We start from the raw sequence: 12,500 nt of genomic DNA on the forward strand, positions 1-12,500 counted from the left end.
TCCTTCCTTCATTTCTTTGGAAATTAAACATGCCAGCAATGTCAGCATGCAGCTCTGACAGTTCCACAACCTCAACTACATCTCTCCAGTTCATAATCACTCTCAACTAGGAGATGTGTGAAGGACTGGCTTTTAATCTTGCTCATTAAATTATTATTTTTGTTTGTACCTGTCTGCAATATTTTCTAACAAATTAAATGGGTTCAATTTTCCAAAATTTGAACAAATTAGTATCCTAATGTAAACCACCACGACTCTGACCAAGCAGTTACTAAGGATGAATGAAAGAACACTAGAAGTGCACCACACAATCATGTTAATGCTGTTAACAAACATGGTCTTTCTTTGTCCCATGAGCTTCATATCTGTCCATACGCTCATGCCCACGTAAGTAAAAACCTCCCACTCACAGTATAACTTCAGCATTCAGTGTTATTTTCCATACTGATACATACACACTTATCTCTAGTCTAATCAGTATTTGATAGAATAATAAAATAGTATTCAACAGCAGAGTGAAGGAAACAAATAAAATTGAAAACACACACACACACACACACACACACACACACACACACACACACACCTTTTTCCACTGAGGATCCAGACAGGGTGGCAGGAAGAAAACAAACAGTGATGTCATTACACCATAATATATTGTTAACAATAGGAATATAAAATGTGGAGGTGTGGAGGTGTGTGTGTGTGTGTGTGTATACCCATCTCCTCCAGCTCAGAGGTCATGGATTTGGAGCGCAGTGTGATGGCAGGTGGGGTTAATCTCTTCGTCTGCTGCTGTGGAGCTGAAACAGGGAGTAATGCTTATAAACACAGTACTCAATGACAGCAATGGTACATGTTGTTGTGAACAAGGTTTTGGAGAATGACCCCTGACCTTTTTTCTTGGGCACCTCCTCAATCTCTGGATTCCGCGTTACCATGACAACCTTCATCATTAGGCTGTTTCCTCCCTGACGAATCATATTAACAACCTGTCTATGGCCAACTTTAACCACATTCATTCCATTCACCTGCAGAGAGAGTGAGAGAGAGAGAGAGAGACAGACAGACAGACAGAGAGAGAGAGTGAGACAGAGAGAGAGATCATTTTGTTTTTATGAAATTGAGGTTATGCTGATATTGTGAGGGTCAGGGTTATTGTGGTGGGCGGAGTTATAATGAGAGGTGGGGTTATAACGTTAGGTGGGGTTATTGTGACGGGTGGAGTTATAATGAGAGGTGGGGTTATAACGAGAGGTGGGGTTATTGTGAGGGGTGGGGTTAAATTGAGAGGTGGGGTTATTGTGGGGGTGGGGTTATAATGAGAGGTGGGATTATTGTGGGGGTGGGGTTATAATGAGAGGTGGGGTTATTGTGGGGGGTGCAGTTATAATGAGAGGTGGGGTTATTGGGGGGTGGGGTTATAATGAGAGGTGGGGTTATTGTGGGGGTGGGGTTATAATGAGAGGAGGGGGTTATTGTGGGGGTGGGGTTATAATTAGAGGTGGGGTTATTGTGAGGGGTGGGGTTATAATGAGAGGTAGGGTTATTGTTGGGGTGGGGTTATAATGAGAAGTGGGGTTATTGTGAGGGGTGGGGTTATAATGAGAGGTGGGGTTATTGTAGGGGGTAGGGTTATAATGAGAGTTGGGGTTATTGTGGGGGGGTGCTGTTATAATGAGAGGTGGAGTTAATGTGGGGGTGGGGTTATGGTGGGGGTGGGGTTATAATGAGAGTTGGGGTTATTGTGGGGGGGTGCTGTTATAATGAGAGGTGGGGTTATTGTGGGAGTGGGGTTATAATGAGAGGTGGGGTTATTGTGGGGGTGGGGTTATAATGAGAAGTGGGGTTATTGTGGGGGTGGGGTTATAATGAGAGGCGGGGTTATTGTGGGGGTGGGGTTATAATGAGAGGTGGGGTTATTGTGGGGGGTGGGGTTATAATGAGAGGTGGGGTTATTGTGGGGGTGGGGTTATAATGAGTAGTGGGTTTATTGTGGGGGTGGGGTTATAATGAGAAGTGGGGTTATTGTGGGGGTGGGGTTATAATGAGAGGTGGGGTTATTGTGGTGGGTGGGGTTATTTTTGTTATATATCACTTCTATTTTGAAATAATTATGAATGCGGTGTGAAGATAGTTTAATGTGTGTGTGTGTTTAATTAATGAGTGCAGCAGCTCTGCCTATAATAATGACTGTGAAATTGCATGAAAGTGCACGCGCTCACACATGCACACACACACACGCACACAAACACACACACACACAACCTCAATAAGGAAGTCACCCATCCTTAGCCCCGCCCTCCAGGCCACGCCCCCCTCATCCACTGACTCCAGATACTGAAGAGCTGGAAATGCTGGAGTGGGAGTGAACTCCTCAATGGGAGTCTGAGCTAGAGAGAGAGAGAGGAGAGACAGAGAGAGTGAGTCAGAGAGAGAGAGGGGGGTGGGTGAGAGAGAGAGAGAAAGAGAGAGAGAGAGAGAGAGAGAGAGAGAGAGAGATTTAGACAGAAAGAAATAGAGAGACTGACAGAGATAAAAAGACAGACAATTACAGAAAGAGAGACAGATGAAACAGATTTTATGTTAAAAATGAGGGATGGAATACCATGTGTGTGTGTGTGTGTGTGTGTGTGTGTGTGTGTGTGTGTGTGTGTGTTTGCGCATGTGTGTGTGAACGTCACCTTTAGCTCCTCGGAGCACGAAGCCAAAGCCCTCATTCTCTTTCTTCTGCAGAAGAACAGACTTCTCCTTTATAATGTAATCACTGAGAAAGAGAGAGGGAGGCAGAGATAGTGAGAGGGAGGCAGAGAGAGAGGGAGTGATAGTGAAAGAGAGAAGCAGAGAGAGAGAGTGAGAGGCAGAGATAGTGAGAAAGAAATGCAGGGAGAGAGTGGCAGAGATATTGAGAGAGAGAGGCAGACATATTGAGACAGAGACAAAGAGAGGCAGAGATAGTGAGGGAGAGGCAGAGAGAGAGAGAGGCAGAGATAGTGAGAGAGAGAGGCAGAGAGAGGCAGAGATAGTGAGAGAGAGAGAGGCAGAGATAGTGAGAGAGAGAGGCAGAGATAGTGAGAGAGAGAGAGGCAGAGATAGTGAGAGAGAGAGGCAGAGATAGTGAGAGAGAAAAGCAGAGAGAGAGAGGCAGAGATAATAAGAGAGAGAGGCAGACAGAAAGTGAGAAAGAAAGAAAGAAACAGAGAGAGAGATCATTATATCTGGTGATTGAACTGTGAAATAGAGAAGAGATTCGTTCAGCTGGAGCACAGAGTCAGACTGAGATGAATCCTGAGTTCTGCACAGTTCCATATCTACTCTATTTTTATAAACCAAGAATTAGCAATCAGGGATCTATGAGTCACCAGCTGGATCTGATTCATGGTTCATCTTCTCATCATCCTGTACAGATCACCAGTGTTAGACTAGACAACAAGCTGGAAATGCTTCATCCTTAGCATTAGGTATTGGACAAAGGAATGGTGTGGGTGTGTCTACGCTGAAATCAAATCAAAAGTCAATTTAAAAAACTAATATGATGACATATGAATGAAAAGATGGCAAGTGTTGAAATAAATGTAGCAGGAGTCTTGTATATCACCAAAATATTACTGCATGAATAGTGCAGGTTGTAATTATCATGTGATCCAGCAGGTGGAGAGGCGTGTTGAGGCTCATGAGGACACAAAATGTGTGAAATGATGTCTCAACCCACAGGAGCACGTAGGTGCCAGGTGGGATTTATTTACAGTGTGCAGGTGATAGGGAAAAGTCCAGAGGTGGTGCAGTATTTTACAGGTGAGGAGGGAATAAATAAATACATAAATCAGTAACCAGCCAAAAGACCCAAAGACAAACAATAAACAAACAAATAAATATCTACATATATAAATATATATTTATATTTATACAATTGTTCCACAATTTGTAGACGCAGTTTTTTGCAGATTGGTGAACCTCTGCCCATCTTTACTTCTGAGAGACTCCGCCTCCATAAGATCCTCTTTTTATACCCAGTCATGTTACTGACCTGTTCCCAATTAACCTCCAGCTGTTTCTTTTTACTAACACTTACTTTTCCAGCTTTTTGTTGCCCTGTCCCAACTTTTTTGAGACGTGTTGTGGCCATCAAATTAAAAATTACCTTATTTTTTCCTTAAAACAGTACATTTCCTCAGTTTAAACATGTGATATGTTTTCTATGTTCTATTGTGAATAATATACGCATTTATGAGATTCGCAAATCACTGCGTTCTGTTTTCATTTACATTTCACACAGTGTCCCAACTTTTTTGGAATTGGGGTTGTAAAATAAAAAATCTAAATAAACTCTTTTGTGTGTGTATGTGTGTGTGGGAGGGTAGATGCTGTATGGGACAGTAGTGAAGGATATGTCCGTGTGTTATCAGCGGTGCGTGTGCTCCCACTTCTCTGACCGCAGGAACTATGGAGGATGAGATATGTGTGAATGAGGTAAGTGTATGTGTGGGCCAGTGCTGCCGTTCTAAGCGGTGATGATCACTTCATCACAAATCACATTCCTCACTGGTTTGAATTCAAATAAGTGGCTTCCACACTCATTATACCACTGCACATAGAATAGCACTTGATCCAGCACAGACTGGTATTTTACTTTTTATTATATATATATATATATATATATATAGGGCTCTGACAGTTACTCATGCACAACTTAATGAAGCTACGAGATACTAAACCAAGGTCATGAAATTGTAATGTGTGTGCAGGATGCAGGTGATTTGATCACATGTTTAATTCACTGTTTTTGTTTTTTGAATCTATAAAACAATGGCAATGTTTTAGTTCGACGCACTCTCCTTTGAAAAAAGTGCTCATCTGCTACAGTTGTAGCTCACAAGTCCACAAACTTGACACATAAACCACAGTGTGGATGAAGATAGACACCGCTCTAAAAGAGTTGTATAAGTTCCTGGATTTGTCATTGCTTTATGTTTATGAGAAGGTTCCACATGTGCCACTGATTCCTGTGCTATTCCTGTGCTAGAGGAGACATTCTGTAAATCCCAGGGGAAGTTCAGTGTGTATTTGATGTTAAGTGTAATCAGTGTGTAATTTCAGGCATGTGGATGTTCCTGACATTCCCGTCTCCTCCCAAGTTACTCTACCTCTACATTTACCATGTAAACATCTTGTTTCGTCATTACAGACTCACTCAGAGAGGCTGTGAAGATCTACGTGCACAAATGTACTAAAGTAATCACAATAATAAGTCAACATGATGGGAAATATTTTTATGAAGCAAAACTAGGCTTTAGATTGACTCATTTACCAAACATTCACCATCCTTCTCTCAGCCTGGGGATTTCATTCTGAATTTAAGAACATGTCTAGTTTCATTCACAACATGTGAAACAATAGTGAAATAGTGAAATCTGTAAATATGTATCTTTATATGAAGTTAATATAATATATAAATGCAGACATTCCAAGAAGCACAGACAATTATTACTATATACATATAATAATATATGCAACTTTTTATATTTTTAAACTGTGTGAACATTTCCATGTGAACTAGGGATTATCGGTCCTCCATGTGATATAAAATGTAAATAACAAACAGAAGACATAAAATCTATAAGTCAGCTATCACTTCTTTACACTGTTGCTGGTGGCAGTTTAATTTCAGTGCAATTTATGGAACATTTAATTAAGAAAGTTGGATAAAGAAAAAGAGACAGAGTGAGAAATATCACGGTAACGCTGAGAGACTGAACTCTGCACTCTGCCACGTTGCAGAATAATACAGTCAGATTTACACAGCAGTTTAACTCAGAAAACAACCAAAATATATCAATGTTCTGCTCAGAAGGTGTTGATTAGTTTTCTATTACAGCGGCTCTGACAGTAGCGCAGGTTTATATTAACATGCTCGTTCTGATAGGTTATCGTTGCTATAGTAACGGCTCCTTCACAGGGACGTGTACAGCTGATGTGCCACATAAACAGTTTAAAAAATGTGCAATCATTGACATGGTGAAGTCTTCTGTAAGGAGATGTTTATGTAAGATGTATGGAAAGAGTCTCCAGTGTCAGCGCTGTGTAACAGTCAGAGGTAAAGCTGTAACATTAAGTTTTCCCACATCTTCATCACAGAGTTTACACTTCTTTACTGTTTCTCACCTACACACACACTACAATTATTTTCTTATTTAGAGAGAGAAAGAACAGAGGCTGTTGAGGGAACGAGTGTTTACAGCTGCTATAAGACACTAAGTGAGAACAGAAACTAACTTGTGTGATGAACATTAAACGCACCTAAATACAGATAAACATATGACATTCTGTTCTTGAATAAAAAAAATCTTAATCATTGGCAAATGTCTGTGGTATTTTATGTGGAAACTTTGAGATGGTAACAATGATTCCTTACTTATTTCTTAGTAAATAAACAAATAAAGTACAGCCAGAACAGGTTATTTACACATTCACTCACTTTTGAGGTTGTTAATTAGAATTTTCCCAGCAGCCTTTTTGTTATTGTTACTGCTGTGTACCATTAATGAGAGAAGTGTTTGAAGACAGAGAAGTGGGACTGCAGTGGTAGGTTCTGCAGCACTGAGAAGGATTCAGAGCAATTATATTATTCAGAGCAACATTTACACATACTGGTACACAGTGAAAATATTTTCTTCACATATTCCAGCTAGTTAGAATGGCCATGATCCGCCAAACACAACCATGATCCTTGAAACACAACCATGATCCTCTAAACACAACCATGATCCTGCAAACATAACCATGATCCTCTAAACACAACCATGATTCTCCAAACACAACCATGATCCACGAAACACATCCATGATCCTCTAAACACAACCATGATCCTCTAAACACAACCATGATCCTGCAAACATAACCATGATCCTCTAAACACAACCATGATTCTCCAAACACAACCATGATCCACGAAACACAACCATGATCCTCTAAACACAACTATGATCCTCTAAACACAACCATGATCCTCCAAACACTACAGTGACCCTCCAAAAAGAACCATGATCCTCCAAACACAACCATGATCCACCAAACACAACCATGATCTTTCAAACACAACCATGATCCTCCAAACACAATCATGATCCTCCAAACACAATCATGATCCTCAAAACACTACAGTGACCCTCCAAAAACAACCATGATCCTCCAAACACAACCATGATCCACCAAACACAACCATGATCTTTCAAACACAACCATGATCCTCCAAACACAATCATGATCCTCCAAACACTACAGTGACCCTCCAAACACAACCATGATCCTCTAAACACAACCATGATCCTCTAAACACAACCATGATCCTCCAAACACTACAGTGACCCTCCAAACATGATTGTGATTCTCCAAACATTACACTGACCCTCCAAACATTACACTGACTCCAAACATTACAGTGACCCTCCAAACATGATTGTGATCCTACAAACACCACAGTGACCCTCCAAACATTACACTGACCCTCCAAACATTACAGTGACCCTCCAAACATTACAGTGACCCTCCAAACATGATTGTAATTCTCCAAACATTACAGTGACCCTCCAAACATGATTGTAATTCTCCAAACATTACAGTGACCCTCCAAACATGATTGTAATTCTCCAAACATTACAGTGACCCTCCAAACATGATTGTGATCCTCCAAACATTACAGTGACCCTCCAAACACCACTGTGACCCTCCAAACATGATCCTGATCCCCCAAACACATCCATGACCCTAATAGCCTAATGACTGCACATGCTAAAAAACAGTTTACACTCAGTTTAAGTCTTATACCTTATACAGCGGATAACTTCACTTAGATATTAAAGACTTAAAGCTAAAACTCTACTGAAATCAACAATGACACTGATGCTTATACTTAAGATCCTTTCAACACACTCATTACTGTTGGAGGTTATAGTATGCAGCTGTGTATGAGTAATGACACATAATCACACTATCCGGTGTCAGCCAGATGAGGATGGGTTTACTTTTGAGTCTGGTTCCTCTCAAGGTTTCTTCATGTTGCCTTAGGGAGTTATTCCTTGACACCATCACCTCTGGCTTGTTCATTTCTGATAAACATGATATTCCAGAACTACAGGATAATGATTCTGCAGAGCTTCAGGTAAACAAAATTCCAGAATTACAGGTTAATGACATTCCAGAACTAAAGCTAACAGTTTTCCAGAACTACAGGATAATGATTCTGTAGAGCTACAGCTTAACAACTGGATCCTGGACTTCCTGACTGGGAGACCTCAGTCAGTCCGAATTGGGAACAACATCTCCAGCACCACCACACTGAGCACGGGGGTCCCTCAGGGCTGTGTGCTCAGTCCACTTCTGTTCACTCTGCTGACTCCTGACTGTGCAGCAACTCACACCTCCAATCACATCATCAAGTTCACCGATGACACAACTGTGGTGGGTCTCATCAGTGACGAGTCAGCACACAGAGAGGAGGTGCAGTGATTAACGGACTGGTGCAGAGCCAACAACCTGTCTCTGAATGTGGACAAAACAAAAGAGATGGTTGTTGACTTCAGGAGAGCACAGAGCATCTACTCTCCACTGAACATCAATGGCTCCTCCGTGGAGATCGTCAAGAGCACCAAATTCCTTGGTGTTCACCTGACAGAGAACCTCACGTGGGCCCTCAACACCAGCTCCATAACCAAGAAAGACCAGCAGTGTCTCCACTTTCTGCGAAGGCTGAAAAAACCCATCTCCCACCCCTCATCCTCACCACATTCTACAGAGGAACTATTGAGAGCATCCTGAGCAGCTGCATCACTGTGTTGTTCGGAAATTGCACCTCATCGGATCGCAAGACCCTGCAGCGTTTAGTGAGGACAGCTGAGAAGATCATCGGGGTATCTCTCCCCCCATCACAGACATTTACACAACACGCTGTATCCGCAAAGCCACCAGCATTGTGGAGGACCTCACACACCCCTCACACACACCTCACACTCCTCAGACACACCTCACACCACTCACACACTTCTCACACACACCTCACACCCCTCACACACCCCACACCCCTCACACACACCCCACTCGCCCCTCACACACCACACACAGAGACTGGACTGACACACACACACACACACACATACACTCTGAACTGAACACCATCCCACTCCCATTGCAATATTTGCACATTCCTGCATTGACACCGTTGCATTTTTGCTGCTACTGTATTATTTTTAAAAAAAGTATTTAATTTATTGTCTTTATATGCACTTTACCTGGCTGCTACCACTATAACTGCTATGTTTATATTTGGTATAAGCTAATCTGCTGAATACTCAGTCTTAGCATGTTATGTTTACATTTATACCATTTTTAAATTATATCGTTACTCCTTGGCACCTTTCTTCTGCACTACCTGTTATATCAGACACTTCCACACTAACACTGTGTACTGTTCAGTACTACACTGTCACTTAATGTACTTATTGTCCTGTTTTAGTAGTATTGTACTGTCCTGTGTTGTTAGCACACGTCTGCATGTGCACTTTATGTAAAAATGTGTAGATCTTATATAGTTCTGTGTCTCATGTAGTTAGTGTGTTTTGTAGCAGCATGTTCCTGGAGGAACAGTGATTTATTTCATTGTGTACTGTACCAGCTGTATATGATTGAAATGACAATAAAGTCACTTGAACTTGAACTTGAACAATATTCCAGAGCTACAGCTTAACAATATTCCAGAATACGGGTTAGCAATATTCCAGAATTGCATGTTAAATATTAGATCTCTTGCATCTAAAGCACTTACTGATCTATTATCAGGAGTTTAATATAATGTGTTTAACAGCGATATGGATTAAACCTGATGAGTACACAGTTATATACATCAGCCTCGTCTGACTGGCAGAGGGGGAGGAGTCTCACTCATTTATAATGATAATCTAGACCTCACACAAACCTCGTCATAAGCTCAACTCTTCTGAAGTTCTTTATACTAGTATAACATACAGCAACAAAAAATAAATCTACCGAGTCGATTCCTCTAATTATTATTTAAAGACCCCAGGACCATATTCTGAATTCCTTTTGGTGAATTTGCAGATTTTATCTTAAACCTGGTTGTTTCTCTAGACAAAGCTTTAATTGTTGGTGACTTTAATATTTATTTTGATAACCCATAAGACCCTCTGAGAACAGCGGATGTGTCTATTCTAAATTCAGTAGGTGTCAATCAGAATGTAATAGGACCCGCTCATAATGATGGTCACACTCTTGACCTGATACTAACATACAGATTAAATATAGAGAATATAGTAACATTTCCACAGTTTGAAGTTGTCTCAGATCATCATCTCATCTCTTTAAATTGCATATTGATCATAATATTTCCACCTTGCCTCGCTACCGTGTAAAATGTACATTCACGTCAGCTACTGCACCAAGTTTTATCAATAACCTCCCAGCTATGACTGGATCACCGTCTGATCTCAAAGAACTTGATCAGACGACTGAATGCTTAGAGTCAATGCTCCGCTACATGCTAGAAAAGGTAGCTCCACTTACAAAGAAAATAAATAGAGAGAAACAGCTAGCACCCTGGTATAACCATCACACACACACCTTAAAACAGACCACTCGACAATTAGAACGTAAATGGCGTCAAACCAAATTGGTAGCATTTCAAATAGCATGGAAGGAGAGCCTCCTGAACTATGGAAAATCTCTTAGTGATGCTAGAAAAGTCTATCTCTCCACCTTAATAGAAGTTAACAAAAACAATTCTAGATTTCTATTCAACACAGTAGCAAAATTAACTAGAAACAAAACCACTACAGAAAGAAACACACAATCATTACATAGCAGCGAAGATTTCATGGATTTTTTCATTGGTAAAGTTGAAAATATTAGATGTGAAATTCAGGCTATTAAATTAAAACCAGACAGTATTATAACTAACCCTATAGATGATAATATAGCAATATCAGATCAATGTTTAGAATGTTTTACTCCCCTTAGAGAGACCAAACTAGCTTCATTAATCTCTTCAGCAAAATCATCAACTTGCATACTAGATCCTGTACCTACATGTTTCTTTAAACAGATTTGTCCTGGAGTAATTGAACCAATTCTAAATATAATAAACTCTTCCCTTAGCACTGGTTATGTACCTAAATCACTTAAATTAGCAGTTATTAAACTCCTGATTAAAAAACCTGACCTTGTCCCCTCTCAACTGTCCAGCTATAGACCTATATCAAATCTCCCCTTCATCACCAAGATCTTAGAAAAGGTTGTACACAGCAGCTATGCTTGTACTTACATAGGAACATCATTCATGAAATGTATCAGTCAGGTTTTAGACCTCATCATAGCACAGAGACAGCGTTAGTTAAAGTAGTAAATGACCTACTACTGACCTCTGATCAGGGTTGTGTATCGTTGCTTGTGTTACTTGACCTTAGTGCAGCTTTTGATACTATAGATCATACTATTCTCCTTGATAGATTAGAAAATGTTGTTGGCATTAAGGGAACAGTCCTCTCCTGGCTCAGGTCTTATTTGACCGATCGGTATCAGTTTGTACTCCAGTTAGTCCAGAATGCAGCTGCTAGAGTCCTAACTAGACCCAGAAGATACGACCATATTACCCCGATCTTATCCACACTGTATTGGCTCCCAGTGAAATTTCACATTGATTATAAAATCCTATTATTAACTTATAAAGCACTGAATGGTGTCACGCCACAGTACCTGAGAGCACTTTTGGTCTTTTATGATACGCCACGCCTACTTCCATCAAAAGATGCAGGCTATTTGTTGATACCTGGAATAGTGAAGTGACTACAGCAGGGGCAAGAACTTTCTCTTACAAATCCCCACAGTTATGGAACAGTCTTCCAATTAGTGTTCGGGACTCAAGACACAGTCTCAGTGTTTAAGTCCAGGCTGAAAACATATTTGTTTACTCAAGCTTGTTGTGAATAGTTTTTTTCGTAGGTAAAGGAGCAGATCTAGAGGATCACAGGTATAGTGTTGTGGTGAACTGGGATGTTCACCCCCCACTTTCACACCTTCACCTAGATGTGTTGATGGTGGAGTGTCTGGCTGCATTATGTCCCAGGGAGTCCTCATGTCTGTGCTCCCTTCTGGTTCTCCCTTTTAGTTCTGATGTCATAGCTAGTCTTGCAGGAGTCCCTGCTTTCACTCACGCACAGTACATTATCCTTAACCATTACAGGACAATAACCATACCTAATAATCTTTCTCTCTCTCCACCCCCCCCCCCCCCCCCCACACACACACACTCTTTCTGTTGAGCTGCACATGATACTCCTGAGATGCCAGTGAACCTGACCCCTTCAGATCTCCGGACCTGTCTGATCCATCCTGATGTTTTACTTCTGGTTGGAGTTCTCATCAATTGGAAGTCACATGCTGCTGCGGAGGATGTCCCACATGGTGCAGACTAAAGATCATTGAGATTACTGAGG

General features: G+C 41.0%; 1 protein-coding gene across 1 annotated transcript in view; it reads right to left on the reverse strand.

The window, feature by feature from the left end:
• Positions 1-12,500, reverse strand: part of LOC128611940 (SH3 and multiple ankyrin repeat domains protein 1) — a 46,883-nt gene that overhangs the window by 13,460 nt on the left and 20,923 nt on the right. Inside the window, exons 15-18 of the mRNA XM_053631861.1 lie at positions 2,685-2,767; positions 2,269-2,393; positions 896-1,031; positions 720-803 (exon numbers count right to left, since the gene is read on the reverse strand). Coding sequence (XP_053487836.1) covers positions 720-803; positions 896-1,031; positions 2,269-2,393; positions 2,685-2,767 — 428 coding nt within the window. The remainder of the gene's footprint in view (positions 1-719; positions 804-895; positions 1,032-2,268; positions 2,394-2,684; positions 2,768-12,500) is intronic.

This window comes from Ictalurus furcatus, chromosome 1, assembly GCF_023375685.1.
Source record: "Ictalurus furcatus strain D&B chromosome 1, Billie_1.0, whole genome shotgun sequence".
NCBI classification, from domain to species: Eukaryota; Metazoa; Chordata; class Actinopteri; order Siluriformes; family Ictaluridae; genus Ictalurus; species Ictalurus furcatus.